At 43.4% G+C, this 20,224-nt stretch overlaps 1 protein-coding gene across 7 annotated transcripts in view; it reads left to right on the top strand.

Annotated features, from left to right (window-relative positions):
• Positions 1-219: 219 nt before the first annotated feature.
• The window catches only part of MAX (MYC associated factor X), a 38,457-nt gene continuing 18,452 nt past the window's right edge, over positions 220-20,224 (top strand). For 2 of the 7 annotated variants that reach the window (XM_040333250.1, XM_040333249.1), the window contains exons 1-2: positions 220-583; positions 14,084-14,110. In XM_040333250.1, the coding sequence (XP_040189184.1) occupies positions 548-583; positions 14,084-14,110 (63 nt within the window). In that variant the 5' untranslated portion in view covers positions 220-547. The remainder of the gene's footprint in view (positions 584-14,083; positions 14,111-20,224) is intronic. The other 5 variants (XM_040333252.1, XM_040333253.1, XM_040333254.1 and 2 more) reach the window with 5 other exon arrangements.

Below are 20,224 nucleotides of genomic sequence, written 5' to 3'. Positions count from 1 at the left end.
GAGGGTGAAATATCACTGTAGGAAGGTGCTCTCCAGTCACTGACTGGGGGAGAAGTATACACATGAAAACAGCCGGAGTTTGCGTGGGATGGACGTCACACATACTAGAGTCTGTCACCGCCTACGTCAGCTCCATGAGGTATTTGTGTACATCCTACGTGTGTCTCCTATAACAGGCGGGGCAAAGAGCCCTGTGCACCTATCAGGAGACACCTCTTAGGAAACCACTTCTCTCACTTCACCACCGCCTCGTTCTAGGTCTAGGATGTCCTGTAGTTCTCTCCTCCAGCCCTGGCCACCCGGGACTACATTTCCCGGCAGCCCCTGCGCGCCGAGGACAGGAAGCGGAGACTCTGCTTAGTGAGTAGTCACGTGTGGCTTCCGGTGATCTGTTTTCCTGGACGCAGAGAGGCTGTCCTCCTTCCTCCTTCTTCGGGGTAATTTCCCCGGGTCTGGATGGTGTGTTGTTTCATTCCTGGTCATTGTTCAGTGAAGAGGCATCCTGTTTTCCCCGTACGGAACACCGCCTGCTCCGGTGGATGAAAGCATGAGCGATAACGATGACATCGAGGTGGAGAGCGACGTAAGTGTGTGCTGACATCTTAGCCTGTGTTGTGTTTACAGAGGGGGCTCCTCTCTATTGTCTCCTCTCCTCACAGGACGGGGTTATTGGGGGGGTTCGTGGCCTGACCCAGAAATGACCAATCAGCAGTCAGGAGGGTGGAGGACCTCTTTATTATACTTGATCACATAGGGAGACATGGAGGCCTGTGCTGGGGTGGTGGAGAGGCCTCAGAGACTTCATATCTAATTATATTCTAATTATTATTTCAGTCTCCAGTGTGAGAGGAGGCCCCACACATAGACTAATATCTCCTACTTTATTGGTGGCTTACCATGGAAACCTGATGTGTTTCATTGGGGGGGGGGGGGGGTTCGGTAATCCCAGGTGCGGTGTGGGGTCATGTATGTGCGGCGTCTTTGTGTACTCATCACCAATACAGCAGAAAAGTCCCTGCCACTTTTCGTTACAAAATCATCCTGCGCACCGTGCAATTTGGCTTGCGCAAAAAACACAGAGTTAGAATTAATCGCTGCGCTACTTGTTGGCTAAAGAGAAGCGCGTTTCGCTTATTAGCCAGGGACCTGCACGATTTTGTGAGCATTGCCGGTCTGCACTAGTGGGGGATGGGCCTAGCCAGGTGTCATTGAGCAGTCTGCCCACTGAACCCCCCACCCCGGTGCTGGTGGGCCTCTCGATGACATCACAAACTGTACGGCGGTACACGATCAAGCGGTGGCAGAAGACCAGAGGATCTCGGTTAGGGAACGTTGGATTCTCTGGTAGGGTGAATATCTGAAATGTCTACAGCCCACCTTCCCGTAGTGGGGGGGTTATAGAAAACAATGGGGGGGGGGGGGTTGAAGATCCGCTTAAAGTGGAATTTCAGTCATTTTTTCCATCTGTTAAATCTTCTGCCCTTGTTGTTTTAACTTTGGATAGTAAAGCATTTTATAATACATTATACAGCATACTTCCTGGTTCTTGTCTGGTAAAAATCAGCATGCACAGCTCTCTAACTCTTGTGAGAGTTTGTCAGGAAGGGGGGTGAGTCATAAGAGGGCCAATGAGAGATGCAGGGCTGGAGGTGTGCCTAAATTCAGGAAGTGAAAAGGCAGCATCTTCCGCTATCCACAGTTAACCACTTGCTTACTGGGCACATATACCCCCCTTCCTGCCCAGGTGAAATTTCAGCTTTCAGCTCTGTCACGGTTTAAATAACAATTGCGCGGTCGTGCGATGTGGCTTCCAAACAAAATTTGTCTTTTTGGTGGTATTTGATCATCTCTTTTTTGTCCTATAAACAAAAAAAGAGCGCCAATTTTGAAAAACACAATTTTTTTTACTTTTTGCTATAATAAATATCCCAATCCCTTTTTTTTTTTTTTTTTTTTTTTTTTTACTATTTTGTGTTCTCAGTTTAGGCTGATACGTATTCTTCTATATATTTTTGGTAAAATAAGCGCATATTGATTGGTTTAAGCAAAAGTTATAGCGCCTACAAAATAGGGGATAGAATTACGACGACATTATTATTATTTTTTTACTAGTAATGTCGGCGATCTCGGACTGCGACATTACAGCGGACACATCAGACACTTGACAAATTTTTGGGACCATTCACACTTATACAGCGATCAGTGCTATAAATATGCACTGATTGCTGTATAAATGTGTCTGGCAGGGAAAGGGTTAACCACTAGGGGGGGGGGGGGCAATCAAGGGGGTTAATGTGTTCCCTGAGAGTGATTCTTACTGTGGGGGGAGGGGATTGACTGGGGGAGGTGACCGATGGTTGTCCCTATGTACAAGGGACACACTATAGGTCTCCTCTCCCTGACAGGACGTAGATCTTTGTGTTTACACACACAGATCCACATCCTTGTCTCTGTCACTGCCGATCGCGGGTACCTGGCGGACATCGCTGCCACCAGACACGCACACCGCCATCTAAATGATGCGGCGGGCACGCACACCCCACCAGTGGCAGGCAGGAGCGGAGGATGGCCTCACGGAATTGTAGAGCCACCTTGTGGCCATCATTCTGCAATGGCCGGGATGGCAAGTGGTAAATATGGTTGCATCTAGACTCGGTGTAGGGAGATTTCTGCAGCATATTTGGCAAGTACAGAATCACAGTATATATAAAATATCAAAGTGGTTGAATGGAAGCTTCAGAATGGCAAAGATGTTTTTATTACAAATTATGTGAGCCGACTGCAGTTCCTCTTTAAAGCGGAGGTTCACCCTAAAACTTTTTTTTTTTTTTTAATGTACCATCCCATCCAGCATACTTGCGTCATCTATAGTATGTGTGTTTTTTTTTTTTCCGTCCACTGTATTTACCGTTTAGTCGCTCAGTTTCGTTTCAGACTCCGGCGGGGGAAATAGGCGTTCCTATGGAGAGGGAAACATGATTGACGTCCGGCTATGGCGCGTCACGCGTTCCGATAATAGCTGTAATAGGACTCGGATATATACGGCGCCTGCGCAGTCAGCTCCTAGTCTGTGCGCAGGCGCTGTATAGCGCCGTGAAGAGCCGAGTCCTACTCCGGCTATTTTCGCAACGCGCCATAGCCAGACGTCAATCATGTTCCTTTCTTCATAGGAACGCCTACTCCCCGCGGGAGTCTGAAACGAAACTGAAGGATTAAACGGTAAATACAGCGCAAAAAAAAACATAGTATAGCTGATGCAAGTATGCTGGATGGGATGGTACATAGATGTTTTTTAGGGTGAACCTCCGCTTTAAGTTCACACATATGCAGGTCAGGAACTGGTGCATATTGGTACTGGTTTCCGACCCACAGACAAAACGCGTTGCTGTGTAGCAGATGTTGTGGAGGTGCCATTAATTCTTTATTGGAATTGCAAAATGCAGCCTGTTTTCTGATGCTGGAAACCACGTGGTGCGTTTTGGAAAAGGGGTTAGGAACCTTTTCTCTGTTTCGTGCAGGTACATCAGCTCATTCAGCTGAATGGGTTGCTGTGCCCGTGCAAATGCACCCAAACAAAACGCAGAGGTACGACTACGAGCCTAAGGGTACATTTACACTGCAACGTGCCTAAAATGCACCCACAGTCCATTGTGCTTTTGCACATTGCCATGAAGTTATATTGCATATTTTTTTTTTTTTTATCTTTCAAAGGCCTCTTTCCTCTGAACTAGTTGTTGAGGGTGGATGGTGCGTTGCGGTGCTTTTTTAAAAAAAATGTTTTATTATTTTTTTTAATACACGTTTCTGTGCGTTGCCACCAGGGCTGTGGAGTCGGTAGATAAATGTTCCGACTCCTCAGTTTTATGTACTTCCGACTCCTCTGTATTAATATGCAAATGTATTTTATACATTCCTTGAGGGAAAGAAACGCAACCTACCACAGGACTACTGGCTGGGAAGCCAACAGTCTACTGTATTGCACAGTTTAAGCAAAAGACAAACACAATGAAAATAAAGTTTGATTAATTTTTTTTTTCCCATAGTCATGTTTAAAGTTTAAGCTAACAATCGGAGTTTACAAGTTTTTATAGCCTTAGCTAAATGACAGCAGTTTTTCCAATGGTTTACAGCTTCAGTCTTGAACTATTGGCCCTCCATTCCCTTCACTTATACAAGTGTCTCACTCTCTAGTCCTGCAAAAAACATATTTATTTAATCCCTTATCAGTGAGAGGCTAGGTTACCCATGGGCGCTGCATTCCCTGTAAAAGCAGGACACAACACTATGGAAAGTATAAGTATTGCAGCTCCTAATTGTGCATTGCGTGCCATATAGTGAAGCACATGAAAAGCATGCTTCTTCACGGTCACTTAACGTGTTCGTTTTGCGGTTACGTGAGGCACTGCATGCATTGGTCTTTATTCTTACAGTAGAGAAGTCATTAATTATAACTTTTTGTGAATTGGGACATTTAAACTTGCTTTTTTTTTTTTTTTATTCCAATCTAAATTTAGTAGGAGTCGGTGCATTGTTTGCCGACTCCGACTCCAGGTACCCAAAATTTCCCCCAACTCGACGACTCCGACTCCACAGCCCTGGTTGCCATGTGATTTTATGCAAGTATATTGCATAAAATCGCATAGCTATGGAAAGCAGACAAACAAGGTGTTGAATTTGACATGTAAAAAAATAGTTTTCTGTGTTCCATTGCAGTCACCTGTGTTTTTTCCATGCTCCTTACTGGATCGCTTTCAGAAGCAGTGAGAGGGGACAACGCTCACCGGTGATTTTCGGGCTTGCTGTTTCTACCAATGCGCCCAAGAAACAATCTGACGTTGCAGCCGGCTCGTCACAGAGGCGATAAGAGACCAGATCGCCTCTATAGCTTTGGAGGACCGGAGCAATGTCTTTGCGCCACTTCCATTCTAGGCTTGGTCTTCAAGTGGTTAAGGCTCTATGCACACAGACATGAATTTATGCTCCAAATGTCTGTATGTTTCTATTAAACACATGTATACTCCAGTATCAAGCAAATGAATCTACATTGTTTGTACACCATAGTAATGGAAGGATTACAAATGTCAAAGTAAAACTGAAAGCTTTTTTTTTTTTTCTTTTTTTTTTCTTTCTTTCCTTCTTTAGTTCTGAATAGAGTTGATCGATATAGAGCACCTTGCTTGTATGGAGATTTACCCTCTTATTTACTGTTGACATCAAGTGTTGGTTATTTGTTTTTCTCCAATGGTCTGGAGATCGCATAAAGGCTTTGGGTACTGCCAGGGTGGATTTGATTTAAATCATGACTAGTGTAAAGGCTGGATTTAATTCATAATTTTTATATATCAACTGCCATTTCTGTCCTGCAGCGGCTCCTCCTCTGTCCCGCTGTTGGCTCACCGACGGTCCCATTTACTTTAATGCAGGGGTCTCAAACTGGCGGCCCTCCAGATGTTGCGAAACTACAAGTCCCATGAGGCATTGCAAGGCTGACAGTTACAAGCATGACTCCCACAGGCAGAGGCATGATGGGAGAGAGGTGGTTTTGGAGAGAGGTCTTGAGAGTAATTGATAAAGTGATGTTAGTCCAACTTGACCTGGAGGCAGAGGTCTGCCTGTTAGGACTAGTAGAGGAAATCATGACCCCTATAGAAAGAACACAGGTGGGTCTGTTGCTACCCTCTGTTCCACCCTCTTCCAATAGTGTTAAATTGGAAGAGGGTGGAAGCTCCCTCGGTGGTGCAATGGAAAAAATTGATAAACAGTAATTTGTCATTGTATAAAGAGCTATATATAATATATATATATATATATATATATATATATATATATATATATATATATATATATATATATATATATATATATATATACGCGTCTCCCCCCCCCTCCCGTGCTTCTACCGACTCGCCCTACTATCGAAGCCAGGATCTTTTTTCAGGCTTCCCAGCTTAGAGACGAGATGTGGGGGTCTTATTGACCCCAAATCTCACTGTAAAGAGGACCTGTCATGCCATATTCCTATTACAAGGGATGTTTACATTAAGGGTCGACCGATATGGGTTTTTCTCTGGCCGATGCCGATATTTGGAAATCCGATATGTGTTGCCGATATTTTAGGCCGATTTTTTTTTTTTTTTTTTTTTTTTTTTTTTCCTCATCAAAAAACCTAGGGTGGGGAGGAGATAATTGTTTAGGGTGGAGAGGTGGGGTGCAGCCAGTCAGTGCCACATCAGTGCCCACCAGTGCAGCCCACCAGTGCGTCACCACATTAGTGCCAACCAGTGCGTCACCACATTAGTGCCCACCAGTACAGCCCAATGTCAGTCATTTATTAATGCCTAGCACAAGACTCCATTCGTCCCTGACGTGCTGCCCCGCCTCTGCCTACAATCCCCAGAATGCAGAGCGGGCCGGTAACAGCCAATCAGCGGCCGCCGCTGCCGACATCCTCCACTCTGGGGAAAAAAAAACGTCCCTTGACTGCTGCGCGCCCTGCCTCTGCCTACAAGCCCCAGAATGCAGCACGGGCCGGTAACTGCCGGCCCTTGGTGCATTCTGGGGTTTGTAGGCAGGGCGCGCAGCAGTCAGGGGACGTTTTTTTTGCAGAGTGGAGGATGTCGGCAGCGGTGGCCGCCGATTGGCGGTTACAGGCCCGCTGCTGACTTCCTAAAACTAAAACAAAAAAGTCAGCAGATGGCAGCGAGCGGGCCCCTCCTCCTCTGGGTGTAAACAGAGGGGAGGGCCGCCGAGCTGGGTGTACCAAGATGGCCGCGGCTCTGGAGCTAGGCCGAAGCCGCTGCCTTTCCTGATGCTGTGACCGCGGCGGCAATCCGCGACTCCGCGGATTGCCGCCGCGGTCACAGCATCAGGAAAGGCCTCGGCCTAGCCTCAGAGCCGAGGCACCGCTAACGGCCATGTTAAATATCGGCCTAATTTGGATGAAAATCGGCCGATGACGATTTCTCCAAAACGGCCAAATATCGGCCGATATGTCGGCCTGCCGATATATCGGTCGACCTCTAGTTTACATTCCTTGTAATAGGAATAAAAGTGATCAAAAAATGTTTTTTTGGGGAAAAAAGTGTCAAACTAAAGTAAAATGAAGAATTAAAAAAAAAAAAAAAAAAAAGTTTGGCGCCATTCCACGAGCGTGTGCATTTTTAAAGAGTGACATGTTGGTTATCTATTTACTCAGTGTAACTTCATATTTCACATTATGCAAAAACATTGGGCTAACTTTACTGTTTTGTTTTTAAAGCATGTAGGAGAGAAATGTCAGAATTGGTCTGGGTGCTCCAGATTGTCTGAAGGTGCTCCTCTGTATAAGGCCACGCTGTGTAAAAGTCTCACATATGGTATCGCCATACTCGGGAGGAATAGCAGAATGTGTTTTGGGGTGTGATTTGTGGTATGCATATTAGAGGTCGACCGATATGGGTTTTTCTCTGGCCGATGCCGATATTTAGCTATCGGGGCGGCTGATGGCGATATATGTTGCCGGTTTGTGTGGGCTATATTTTAGGCCTATTTATTTTTATTTATTTTCTTCATTTCAGAAAATCTAGGGAGGGGAGGAGGTTATTGTTTAGGGTGGAGAGGTGGGGTGCAGCCTATCAGTGTGGAGGAATAAGATGAGCAGAAGTTCCACTTTTGGGTGGCACGCCGCTTTAATTTGTTCAGTGTAAATGTATGAATTTCAATTTTAAAATGATTTTGCATATATTATGGTATGCAATCTGCTGTTAATAATTTTACACATTGAGGTTATTTATAAACCAATGTTGTGTATTTTTCACAAAAACAAACAAACAATGTAATTTTAAATGTCTGTAGTCTGGGCACAAATAAATTTTAACTCTTAAATAAATGTTAGTTACTGTGTTTGTATTGGGTCTGCTCTTGGCCCCTTTCACACTTGTGTGACTTTTTCTGCGACTTTGGACATCGGAGTCGCATGACAAGTCGTACCTCATGATTCCCAATGATAACCATTCACATCTGTGTGACTTCAAAGTACTGTTGTACTTTCCGCTCTTCAAGTGGTTAAAGGGACAGGATCCACCCCCCACCCCCTCTTCTTTTTTTTTTTTTTTTTTTTTTTTTAAGGGTAACAAACACTTGAATAATTATGCTACCAAAATCGGTGTGTGCTATAAATTGCTTGCAACGTTATTCCTGTTTTCTTCTTTTGAACAAAGATTTGGGAAGAGGCTGGTTTTTGGACTTATATCTATCAACTGATTTCCAGTCAAGTTTATAAAAGTATAAAGAGTTTTATAACCAGAAACATTTACACATATAGCATATTCATAGAATAAAGTTACTTAGTCATAACAAATATTAAGTGGCTAAAAAAACATCCCTTCATAGATAGCAGGGCTGTGGAGTCGGTAGATAAATGTTCCGACTCCTCAGTTTTATGTACTTCCGACTCCTCTGTATTAATATGCAAATGTATTTTATACATTCCTTGAGGGAAAGAAACGCAACCTACCACAGGACTACTGGCTGGGAAGCCAACAGTCTACTGTATGTGCTTATCTGCTGCTGAAGATAGGGCAGTGGGAGGATCCAGGAAGGGGCATTTATTCTAAAACATGATTTTCCTAGGAGAATCCCATAGTCATGTTTAAAGTTTAAGCTAACAATCGGTATTTGTCGAGCCCTGTTATATTAAAAAAAAAAAGCTCAACATGTTTTGCGGTTTCTTATATGACCCGTTTCTTCAGGAGCATTGCTCATACATACAATTGTCAGATGGTGTATATAAAAAAGTTGTCAGACTATAAATAAAGAGAAAACAACGTTCATGACATTATCACAGTGTGAGTATAAATCATTACATATCAAAGTAAAACAAGAAAGCCATTCATCCCGTGAGCCACCCCTGAAAGGAAAACACCCCTGAAAGGAAAACACCCAATATACCTTATATTTATATATATAAAGGAGTTGTCCGTTTTTTTTTTTTTTTTTTTTTTTTTTTTAGATCTTAATGTTTAAAAGAATTCTCATTACTAGTACCGCTGCCAGCTGTAGTTTTTAAAAGCGGACGGCTCCTTTATATATAAATATAAGGTATATCAAATAATTGTTCCCTACCATGTATTGGTTTTAATGACTAATGAATTTACCTATAATATGTGATCTTTACTTACCAACCAGTTACACATCGGATGTGGATTTTGCCTCAGGATTTCCTATGTCCTCCGGGGTGGGTCGGTGTTTCTGGGATAACTTCCGGCTCTACTCCCTTTGGTGAGACTTTCAGGGGTGTTTTCCTTTCAGGGGTGGCTCACGGGATGAATGGCTTTCTTGTTTTACTTTGATATGTAATGATTTATACTCGCACTGTGATAATGTCATGAACGTTGTTTCCTCTTTATAGTCTCATGACAACTTTTTTTTTATATACACCATCTGACAATTGTATGTATGAGCAATGCTCCTGATGAAACGAGTCATATAAGAAACCGCGAAACATGTCAAGCTTTCTTTTTTAATATAATATGGATGGTGTTGGTATTCTATCTATGAAGGGATGTTTTTTTAGGCACTTAATATTTGTTATGACTAAGTAACTTTATTCTATGAATATGCTATATGTGTAAATGTTTTTTGTTATAAAACTTTCTTTATACTTTTATAAACTTGACTGGAAATCAGTTGAGATCTGTCCTGTCTGTCCTGTCCTGTCTGTCCATCTCCACCAAACACCAGCCTCTTCCTAAATCCTTTTTTCAAACTTTGACGAGACGAAGGTACCGCTTATAAAATAATTTTATATTCAGCGCTCCTATATCCTGTTTCTTCTTGCTGGAGGCTGCCATTTTGCTGAAGCCCAGAGCTCCTGAACAGCAGTAAAGCAGAACTAAACCCGTCAAACAGTTTAAAAAGTGTTAAATTCCAGGATTGGTAATGGTCAAAATTTTCTTGTTTTTGACCAAACTGTCAAATGGTCGGTGTCATAACTGATCACATGTGCAGCACCATGGCAGTTACAGAACAAACAGAAGCAGCTTTCTTGGCTGTAGAGCATAAGGAGGATTTAATTCCAGGTTTTAAAGGGGTGGTAAAGGTTTGTTTGTTTTTATATAAAAAAAAAACATGTTATACTTGCCTGATCAGACAGCCCGTGTGAAAGGGGCCAAGCAGGGAGATTACTAATAATAAATTAATTTTTAATTAAGAAAAAAAATGAAATAAAACAGTTTTTACTTGAAAATAAAAACAATTAAAGCCATTACAAAAAAAGGCTATATGAAGCTATTTAAACCTGCCACCCCACACTTGCCCTTCGGTAAAATGCGCCAGATGACGGCTGCAAACACTTCCTTCTCTTCTCCACCTTGGGAAGCAGATGGGCGGGCAGTAAAAACAGGCATTGCTGGTTTTTCTTGTCATAATTTAACCACTTCAATAATGGGCATTCCCCCCCCTCCCTGCCCAATTTTCAGCGCTGTCGCATTGTAAATGGGCACTAATAGGCGACACAAATGGGCACTGATGGGCATCTCTAATAGGCACTGGTTGGGCATCCCTGGTGGTGGGCATCCTCGGTGGGTCTGCGCTGATCAATCAGCGCAGACCCCTCCCCCTGTCAGAAGAGCATCCGTTCGGCTCTCCTTACTCGTGTCTGTCAGTTTGAGTGGAGGAAAAGCCAATAAATGACTCTTCTTGTTTATACTGTGATTAGCTGTAATTGGACACGGCTGATCACATGGTAAAGAGCCTACGTTGGAGGCTCTTTACTGAGATTGGAAATGCGGTGTGTTAGACTGACACACCAACGATCGCCAAGCTGCGCGTCCCCTCAGCTTATCCTACTGGATGTCATATGACGTCCAGTCAAGATAACTTAACCACTTTTTCGGCCGTCATTCTGCTATGTGGTGGGTGGTAAGTGGTTAATGCTGTTGTGTGATAAATATGAGGGGGTTTCTGAGCTGGACCCCTGAACTGTGGGAGTGAAGTTGGGTGGGGAAGGAAAAGAGAATGGAAGAAGATATAGGAGGGATTATGGTGTGAGGTTTACTTGGGGTTGGTAAAGCGTGCAGAAGAATATCAAACACAGAAGTTAATTTGAGTAAGGCCCCTTTCACATTACAGCGGGAGCCGCGGTATATCGCCGCTAAAAATAGCGGCGCTATACCGCTGGGATTGCCGCGGAAATCAGCCGCGTGCGGTGTTAACCCCAGCTAGCGGCTGATAAAGGGTTAATACCACCCGCAATGCGCATTGCGGGCGGTATTGCCGCGGTTTCCCATTGTTTTCAATGGGACGTATCGGTATACATGCCGCTCCTCTCACCGCTCCTAAGATGCTGCTGACGAGATTTTTTTCTCTCCCGCCAGCGCATCGCCTCAGTGTGAAAGACCTCAGGCTTTTACATTGAGTAGGCAGTGAAGGAGTTTTTCAGGCGGTATAGCAGCGCTATTTTTAGCGCTGTACCGCCTGGAAAAACTCCTCAGTGTGAAAGGGGTCTTACTAAAGGGAAAATCTCCCCATTGTCCCTGGGATAGCCAAGGTTTAGGTAGCTGCCGAGGCCACAAGCTTTTACTCTGATTGGCTGAGACAGTCGGGCTGATGATGCCACAACCTCTCAGGCAATCAGACAAAGCTTTCTATTCATTAATAGAAAAGATTGACCCAAACGAGCTAAAATCTGTGGAGATAAAAAGTTCTTCACAATCGGAGTTCAGTTACAGGTTATAGGTATCGGCCTAAACTGAGGGAAATAAAATAATATTTTATATATTTTTGGGGGATATTTTTTATCGAAAAAAGTAAAAAATATTAAATTTTTTAATAAATTGTCACTCTATTTTTGTTTATAGCGCAAAAAAATAAAAACCACAGAGGTGATTCAAAAGAAAGCTCTATTTGTGGGAAAATAAGGACGCCAATCTTGTTTGGGAGCCACGTCGCACGACCGCGCAATTGTCAGTTAAAGCGACGCAGTGCCGAATCGCAAAAACTGTCCGGGTCCTTTAGCTGCCTAAAGTGGTTAAATGAATTGTGCTATACTGCCAAAGAATCCAGTACAAGGCCAATGTTCGGAAGTGCTTGTATATATGTTGTGAACAAGTATAAAGGCACACGAATAATAACAGTATCAATGAGAATGTGGAATCATCTGAATATGGAAGCACATCATAAAAAAAAATAAAGAAATCTAGAAGCAAAAAAAAGGAACTAAATATGGCAACCTTTGCAATTTCAACACTGGGTGTGTGCACTTGTAATTTTTTAAAGTGGCTGCTTGGAGTTTCTTTTTTTTTTTTTTGTGTGGGATGTGAGGTGGTAGTGTGCCTGAGCATCCCAATCAGGATGACACTCGCCTGTCGGAAAGGAGTGAGCGGGCCACATGTGCCCAAATAACACAATTCTAGCTTCCAGAGCTTATTGACTTCCATTATGTCATGTACCTCTTTTAATACAACAAATATTTTCAAATACACCCTGGTATATGGCAGATTTTCTAGAGCAGTGTTTCCCAACCTGGGTGCTACAGCACTCTGGGGTGATGTTTGGGTTTCCCTGTGGTGCTATGAGCACAGGGTGCAATTTGACCTGCTCTATAAGACTAAGAAAATGTTGATTTTTGTGTAGCTAAAAGGTAGAAATATTGTGCAGGTCATTGTCATTTTCCAGCAGGACTTGGTACCTGCCCACACTGCCACAAGTTCCATTACCTGGTTTACTGATCATTGTCTGCCTGTGCTTGATTGGCATCTGTGGGGTATTGTGAAGAGGAAAATGAGATGCCAGACCCAACAATGCAGATGAGCTGAAGGCTGCCATCAAAGCAACCTGGGCTTCCATAACACCTCAGCAGTGTAATATTCAAGTTTTCTGAGATGCTGAGTTTTGCGTTTTTCAATAGCTGTGAGACCTAATCGTCAACAGAAAAATGCTTGACATGTATCACTCTGTGTGTAATGACTCTATATAATGAGTTTCACTTTTTGAATTACTGAAATAACTTGATGATATTCAAAGTTTGAGGGGTGTGTGTGTACGCACGCGCGTGCAGACACTGACCCTTTCCTGCAGTCTTCCAGCTGGTCCAGTGAATTCATGGCAGCTTCCCTTTTCTTCCTCCAGCTTTCAGCAGGCATTCTTGCAGGGCTGAGCGGCACTCATGTAATGTGTGAGTGCCACTTAGTCTTTGATCTTAGACACTTGGATCCCAGCCTGTGTGATTATGCACCCCACTAAGGGGCATGCAAACGATGGCTCACAGGAAATGTGCTTAGTGACATGACTGTTATGCCTGAATAGGACTGCTGGAGCTGGATTTAGGCAGAAGCCTGTATTGTGATGGAGTGTTTAGAAGGCAAGTAGAACCTTGGAGGTTTTTCCTCCTACTTTTTTTTTTTTTTTTTATCTTTTCGTTTTATGGTAGTGAAAATTAAAAATAAAAGTTCCCTATTTTTCAGTAATAGTCATTTTTATATGTATCTCAAAGTGGAGTTCCACCCAAAAATGGAAATTCCGGTTTTCGTAATCTCCCCCCCCCCCCCCGGCACCTTTCAGGGGGGAGCAGTTACCTATGTAATTCAGGTATTTTTTGCTTCCACTTCTGAGCCTGGATCACCCCAGTATCCATGGCGAACCACGCCATGTCTGGCCCCTCCTCTGTCCCCCCGCTGTCTTTTGGGAGACACACAGAAGGGACCAGTGAGATTGCGCTGCGCGACTCGTGCATGCGCAGTAGGGAACCAGGAAGTAAAGCCAGATCGGCTTTGGGTGCCGACATCGCGATTGCCCTGGACATCGAGGTTGCCCTGGACAGGTAAGTGCTTTAACGTGTGTGTACAGTTTGCGTTCTCTGGAACTGAAAATAAATGCCATTTAATTTGTTGCAAAAAATGAAATTCCAACAGGCTTGCATGCTAACATAAATTGTGTCAAGGATGAATAAAGCAAGACATTTAATATGCTCTTTTTCACATCTGTTTTTTTTATTCTTACTCTTCACTTCAGTCGACAATTACTACTGAATTTATTTTACTGTGTTGAGTGTGAAAAAAAAATAACAGAGCCATATGTATGTATTCCTTTTTTTTTTTTATTTTAGGAAGAAAGCTCAAGATTTTACTCCTCGGTATGTTCATTTCCCTACCAATCCATTTTTCTTCTGTTCTTCAGTTTTTCTTTAGTTATCGTTTTTCTTTATCCCTCTGTGTTCAATACCTACTTATGTCATTTTAAATATTCTTTATAGGCATGTGCTTTAAATTCTAATGGTAAGACTCAAGTGAAATTCACCAGTGTGATTTAGCAAAAGGGATATCTTTATTACCAAAACATGTTTCTTTCTTGTTTTTTTCTCCTCTGGCAATACATCTTGGACTAATCTCCTCTTAAAGAGACCCAGTTACTAACTTAAAAAAAATTATTGCGGTTGAACCAAATGTTTTCTGTGTCCCTTCACCTTGTAAAATGGAATACAATAAAGAAGATTGAACTCAAACATTGCAGATTAATACACCGAAAAATCAAATATTTGACATGCTTACTTGCAGTGATTTTCCTTTAACTATTTACTGCCTGTGCTGGCTCAGCTTCTCTGCCCCTCACTTGCCTCCCTTTTCTGTAGCAGTTAAAGCGGGAGTTCACCCATAAAACATTTTTTACCCTTAGATTGATACTCATTTTATCTAGGGGAATCGGCTAGTTGTTTTAAAATCGAAGCTGTACTTACAGTTGTAGAGAGCGATCTTCTCCGCCGCTTTCGGGAGTTGGCGTTCCTATATTGATTGACAGGCTTCCGACGGTTGCATCCATCGCGTCACGAGTAGCCTAAAGAAGCCGAACGTCGGTGCGGCTCCATACTGCGCCTGCGCACCGACGTTCGGCTACTTTTGGAAAATCGTGACACGATGGATGCGACCGTCGGAAGCCTGTCAATCAAAATAGGAACGCCCAGTCCCGCAGCCCATACCCGGAAGCGGTCGGAGAAGATCGCTCTCTACAACGGTAAGTACAGCTTCGATTTTAAAACAACTAGCCGATTCCCCTAGACAAAATGAGCAGGAATCTAAGGTTAAAAAATGTTAGTTCCGGGTTAACCTCCCACTTTAAGTAAGAAACTTAGGGGACTTTTAGAGAGCAGCCCGGTGATTTCCTAGTTTAACAGGTCCAGACTTTTTGAGAAAAGGCTTACTCTAAACCGCAATGTTGGGACTGTTTGGCTGCCATAGTGTCCCTTTTTAAGCGCTCTGTGCACTGTGTGGTAGCCTTTGACTTCTGGTGTATAGATCACTTGCCTTGTTAATGGATTGCTTGTGTTGGCGGAGTAGTGCCACAGTATTTGTAAGCACTAAGGTAAGCCTGTTAAACTAGGAACACGCCATATCTGATTTTCTTCTTAGTCTTCACTATATCAGTAAATGCTTTCCTATCCCTATAGTCGCACCATAAGCACGATGACAGTGGTGCCAAGAGAAAAAGGGCATTTTAATATATGGACCCTGCATGTACATATTTGGATTTCTCCTGGTTGTGTGCTGGTTTGCCTCTTCCCACACCTTTCTGATGGCCCATGTCTGTGCTGATTGTTCTAAATCGCCTACAGTGAACCAGGAGAGGGCAGATAAGAACTTGCTTCGCATTTTAGGTTAATTTATCTAACTTTTTTTAGTGTTTAAAGAGTACATATATCATTTACAATGAACTGTAATATGTGGAAGTTGTAGAGAAGATGAAAGACTCATCAGATTCGTCCCCTGAGCTGCTGTCTGCTGTGAATCTACCTCAGTTGCATGCAGGCAGCCCATAGAAGTGGATGACATAAGCGGCAGGAGTTGGCAGGAGCGGGTGCATGGATCCAAACGCACACTGCGGCCACAGTGGTGTCAGAAATAAGACAATACCATTTGCATCCTGACTGCATAACAGAAGTGAAGTGTGTTGTCAAGGGCCAACTTTAACCCCTGATTTTTGTTTGAGGCTATAGTAGGGCATGCCTCGACAAAATCCTGGCGCCAGTCTCAATTACCGGCTGTCGCGGGCCCGACGCAATTGCGCGGCGGGGGCAGGTGCGGGCGCCCCCACCTCCACACAAACGTGGCCGGCCCGCGACGGCCTGTAATTTAGGCCGCGGCTTTGCAGCCTTGTGAAGGCCCAAGCTGCCTTGTGTGACCTGGCGCTATCTGGTGGTGGCCGTTGGCATTACAAGTAAAACAGCAGTTCTAATGTGTGTGTGTGTGTGTGTGTTTACTGTTTTCACTGCCATCTCCTTCCCTCGAATTAGAACCCCCAAACATTATGTGTATTTATTTTTTTGATTCTAACACACTAGAGAATAAAATGGCGATTGTTGCAATACTTTCTGTCACATTGTATTTGCGCAGCAGTCTTACAAGCACACTTTTTTTTGGGGGGGGGGGGGGACGACACTTTTTTTAATTAAAAAAATAAGCAACAGTAAAGTTATCCCAATTTTTTTTTATATTGTGAAAGATATGGTTACGCCGAGTAAATTGATACCCAACATGTCACACTTCAAAATTGAGTCCGCTCGTGGAATGCGACAAACTTTTACCCTTTAACCACTTAACCCCCGGACCATATTGCTGCCCAAAGACCAGAAGACTTTTTGCGATTCGGGACTGCGCCGCTTTAACTGACAATTGCGCGGTCGTGCAACGTGGCTCCCAAACAAAATTGGCGTCCTTTTTTTTCCCACAAATAGAGCTTTCTTTTGGTGGTATTTGATCACCTCTGCGGTTTTTATTTTTTGCGCTATAAACAAAAATAGAGCGACACTTTTGAAAAAAAAATTAATATTTTTTACTTTTTGCTATAATAAATATCCCCCAAAAATATATAAAAAACTATTTTTTTCCTCAGTTTAGGCCGATACGTATTCGTCTACATATTTTTCGTAAAAAAAAATCGCAATAAGCGTTTATTGATTGGTTTGCGCAAAAGTTATAGCGTTTACAAAATAGGGGGTATTTTTATGGTATTTTTATTATATTTTTTTACTAGTAATGGCGGCGATCAGCAATTTTTTTTTTCGGTACTGCGACATTATGGCGGACACTTCGGACACTTTTGACACATTTTTGGGACCATTGGCATTTTTATAGCGATCCGTGCTATAAAAATGCATTGGATTACTATAAAAATGCCACTGGCAGTGAAGGGGTTAACACTAGGGGGCGGGGAAGGGGTTAAGTATGCCTGGGTGTGTTCTTACTGTGGGGGGGGGGGGGGGGGTGGCCTCACTAGGGGAAACACTGATCCTCGGTTCATACATTGTATGAACCAAAGATCAGCATTTCCCCTGCTGACAGGACCGAGAGCTGTGTGTTTACACACACAGCTCCCGGGCCCTGCTCTGTAACGAGCGATCGCGCCCGCCGGGCACACGCACGGGAGTCGGGGGCAAGCGGGGGCGCGCGTGCCTCCGGCGGCGCACACGCGCCCCCTAGTGGCGGCTCAAAGAGCCGCCGTATAGCTACGGGCTCTCGCCCAGAAGAGCCGACCTGCCGCCGTATAATGACGGTGCGCGGTCGGCTAGTGGTTAAAATCTCCATACATGTACTTTTGTATAATAAAAACTGTTCTTTCTGCCTGCAAACTGTAGATTGTCTATAGCAACCAAAAAGTGTCCATTTACGTCAAAAGTGGTTTTAGAGCAGCTAGAAAACGGCAATAAGAAATTATAATCGCTTGCAGAATTGAGCGATAGCGATTTGTGGGGAAAATTGTCATAAAAAAAGTAATGACAGCGACAATTCTGCAACTGAGCAAATTTCAGTGATTTTGAGTTGATTATAATGAAAATTATTCAATAATGTAATTATATTATAATTTATGGTTTTGTTTTTCAAACTTTTTCATACCTGGGATGTCTACTAGACTCTTGTTCGGGCAGATTTAAGTGACTTATTCCGAAGAATTGCAGGCCTACAATGTAAAACACCAAATTTATGGTACCGCTTTCAGCACCTAAAATCTGAAATAATCATACCGCCAGGGAGGTTAAGACCCCTTTCACACTGAGGCGCTTTTCAGGTGCTTAGCGCCTCATTCCTCCCCAGTGTGAAAGCCTGAGTGCTTTCGCACTGGGGCCTTTGCACCCGCAGGATGGGAAAAGTCCTGCAAGCAGCATCTTTGGGGCGGTGTAGGAGTGCTGTGTATATAGCGCTCTTACACCGCCCCTGCCCATTGGAATAATTAGGCAGTGCTTCGGAAGCGCAGCAACACGGGCGCTTTTAACCCTTCGGCCATTAGCAGGGGTTAATGGCACCTTGCTAGCGGCTGAAAAGTGCCTCTAAAACTAGCTGCACTTTACGGTTAAAGGACCCCTGTTCCATATCGCCTAATATGCACTCCTAAATCATCATGTTTTCAAGGATATATCGGGTCTTTATTTTATGCACCATTTTCAATAAAAAATAAAGTACTGTTTTTATAATCTGACAAGTGTTCAAAAATGTAAATAACATTTTGTTTTTATTTTTATAATGCAATAGTATCCAACAGTTAAACTAGTTAGAAGTGAAAATGAATACTATATTGCCTGTAGGGGGCAGTGGTAATTTGCAGCCTCAAGACTTTAAAGGGGTTGTTAAGGTTTGTTTTTTATTTTCTAAATGGGTTCCCTTTTAAGCTAGTACGTTGTTGGTTCACAAACCTTTTCCTTCGATTTCCCTTCTAAATGTTTGTTTTCTTTTCTTTTCTTGAATTTCTCATTTCCTGTTTCTCCTCAGTAAGTTTGCCCCCATCATCCGAGCCGTTTTGGCTGGGGGTTCCTCAACCAGAACGGCTTACTGAGAAGGAACAGGAAGTGAGAAATTCAGACGAGGGGGGGGGGGGGGACATTTAGAAGGGAAATCTAAGGAAAAGGTTGGCGAACCAACAATACACTCGCTTAAAGGAACATATTTAGAAAACAAAACAAAACCTTTACAACCCCTTTAAAGGCTAAGTACATGTTTTGGAACATGTTATACCTGTATTTAGGGTGTAACATGTAATGTAATGTATTCCAGCAGTTGCCTTAATATATGTGCATTTTTTATTTGTTCCTCAAAGGTGAACTTCGCCTTTTAAATCTGTCGATTTACATTTTCAGCCTGCATGTCATATCTGTCAGGTGACCGTGATCACATAATTGGGAAACATTCTCATTAGTTTTCAATAGTCAGTGGGGAACCTAGCTGTCCTTGACAGCTGGGATAGAAAGCATGGCTGCTGGTTCTCTAAGGGATCATGTATATTCAGGGGTCAAGTCCTGGGAAAAAAAGTGTGGGAACTCCCACTCAAGATCCACTCCCCCCACCAAAAAAAAATTATACGCTCATATGCATAATTACTAAACCGCATGTGTGTTTTTTTTTCGATCCACTGTACCTTAGTAATCCTTTGTTACTAGCCGCTTCCTGTATATGGATTCATCGGGTAGTGTGTGGATGTTCCGTCACTTCCTCGATGCCGCAAAGTCTCATGGGAGCAAGTTCTTTCTAAATCCCGCAATAACTTGTGGCAGACCTCTGCAATGTCTCCTGGGAACAATGACAAAGGCTCCCAGGAGACATGGCGGCATCGAGGAAATGACGGAATACCCGCACACTACCCGATGAATCCATATACAGGAAGCGGCCAGTAACATAAAGGCTTACTAAGGTTCGCCTGCCCCTGACAGTGACTCGAGCTGGGCATCACCGCTCAGTGAAGGATTGGTTCGGGCAGCTTGGCTGCTCTAGTCCTGCAAAGGGAACGGAGTTCCTGCTGTGAAAAAGGTGCAGGAACTCCGTTCCCGCAGGACTTGAGCCCTGTGTATCTTGATATATATTTGGCATTGGGCTTTGATTCAGGGAATATCAATATAGAGATTGTGAGCAGGGACAGGTGAAAAATGTAAAGAACACCACCAAATACTCTGTACACCATGTCTCTGCCTGGAGAAGAATGCTCACCGGACATCAGTGACCAAGTGGGCCAGAGAAGCAACTGAGACTTTAATGGTAAGCTGTAGAGATCAACAGCTGAAATCTGGATGCATACATGTGAAGAATGAGGGTGTTTTACTTCAGTAGCAAGATCTGGGGAACTGGTCAGGATTCAGGACAAGATGGATGTAGGAAAATACAAGGAACCTATTTGTCTGCAAGAGATTTTTGACTGAAGGAAAGCTCATCTTTCAGCAGGACAATGACCTTGAAGGTGCAGCCAGCACTGCAATGTAGTGTTTGAAGTACCT

Source organism: Rana temporaria, chromosome 13 (assembly GCF_905171775.1).
Source record: "Rana temporaria chromosome 13, aRanTem1.1, whole genome shotgun sequence".
Taxonomy (NCBI): domain Eukaryota; kingdom Metazoa; phylum Chordata; class Amphibia; order Anura; family Ranidae; genus Rana; species Rana temporaria.
This window is presented reverse-complemented; position numbering and strand designations above follow the sequence as displayed.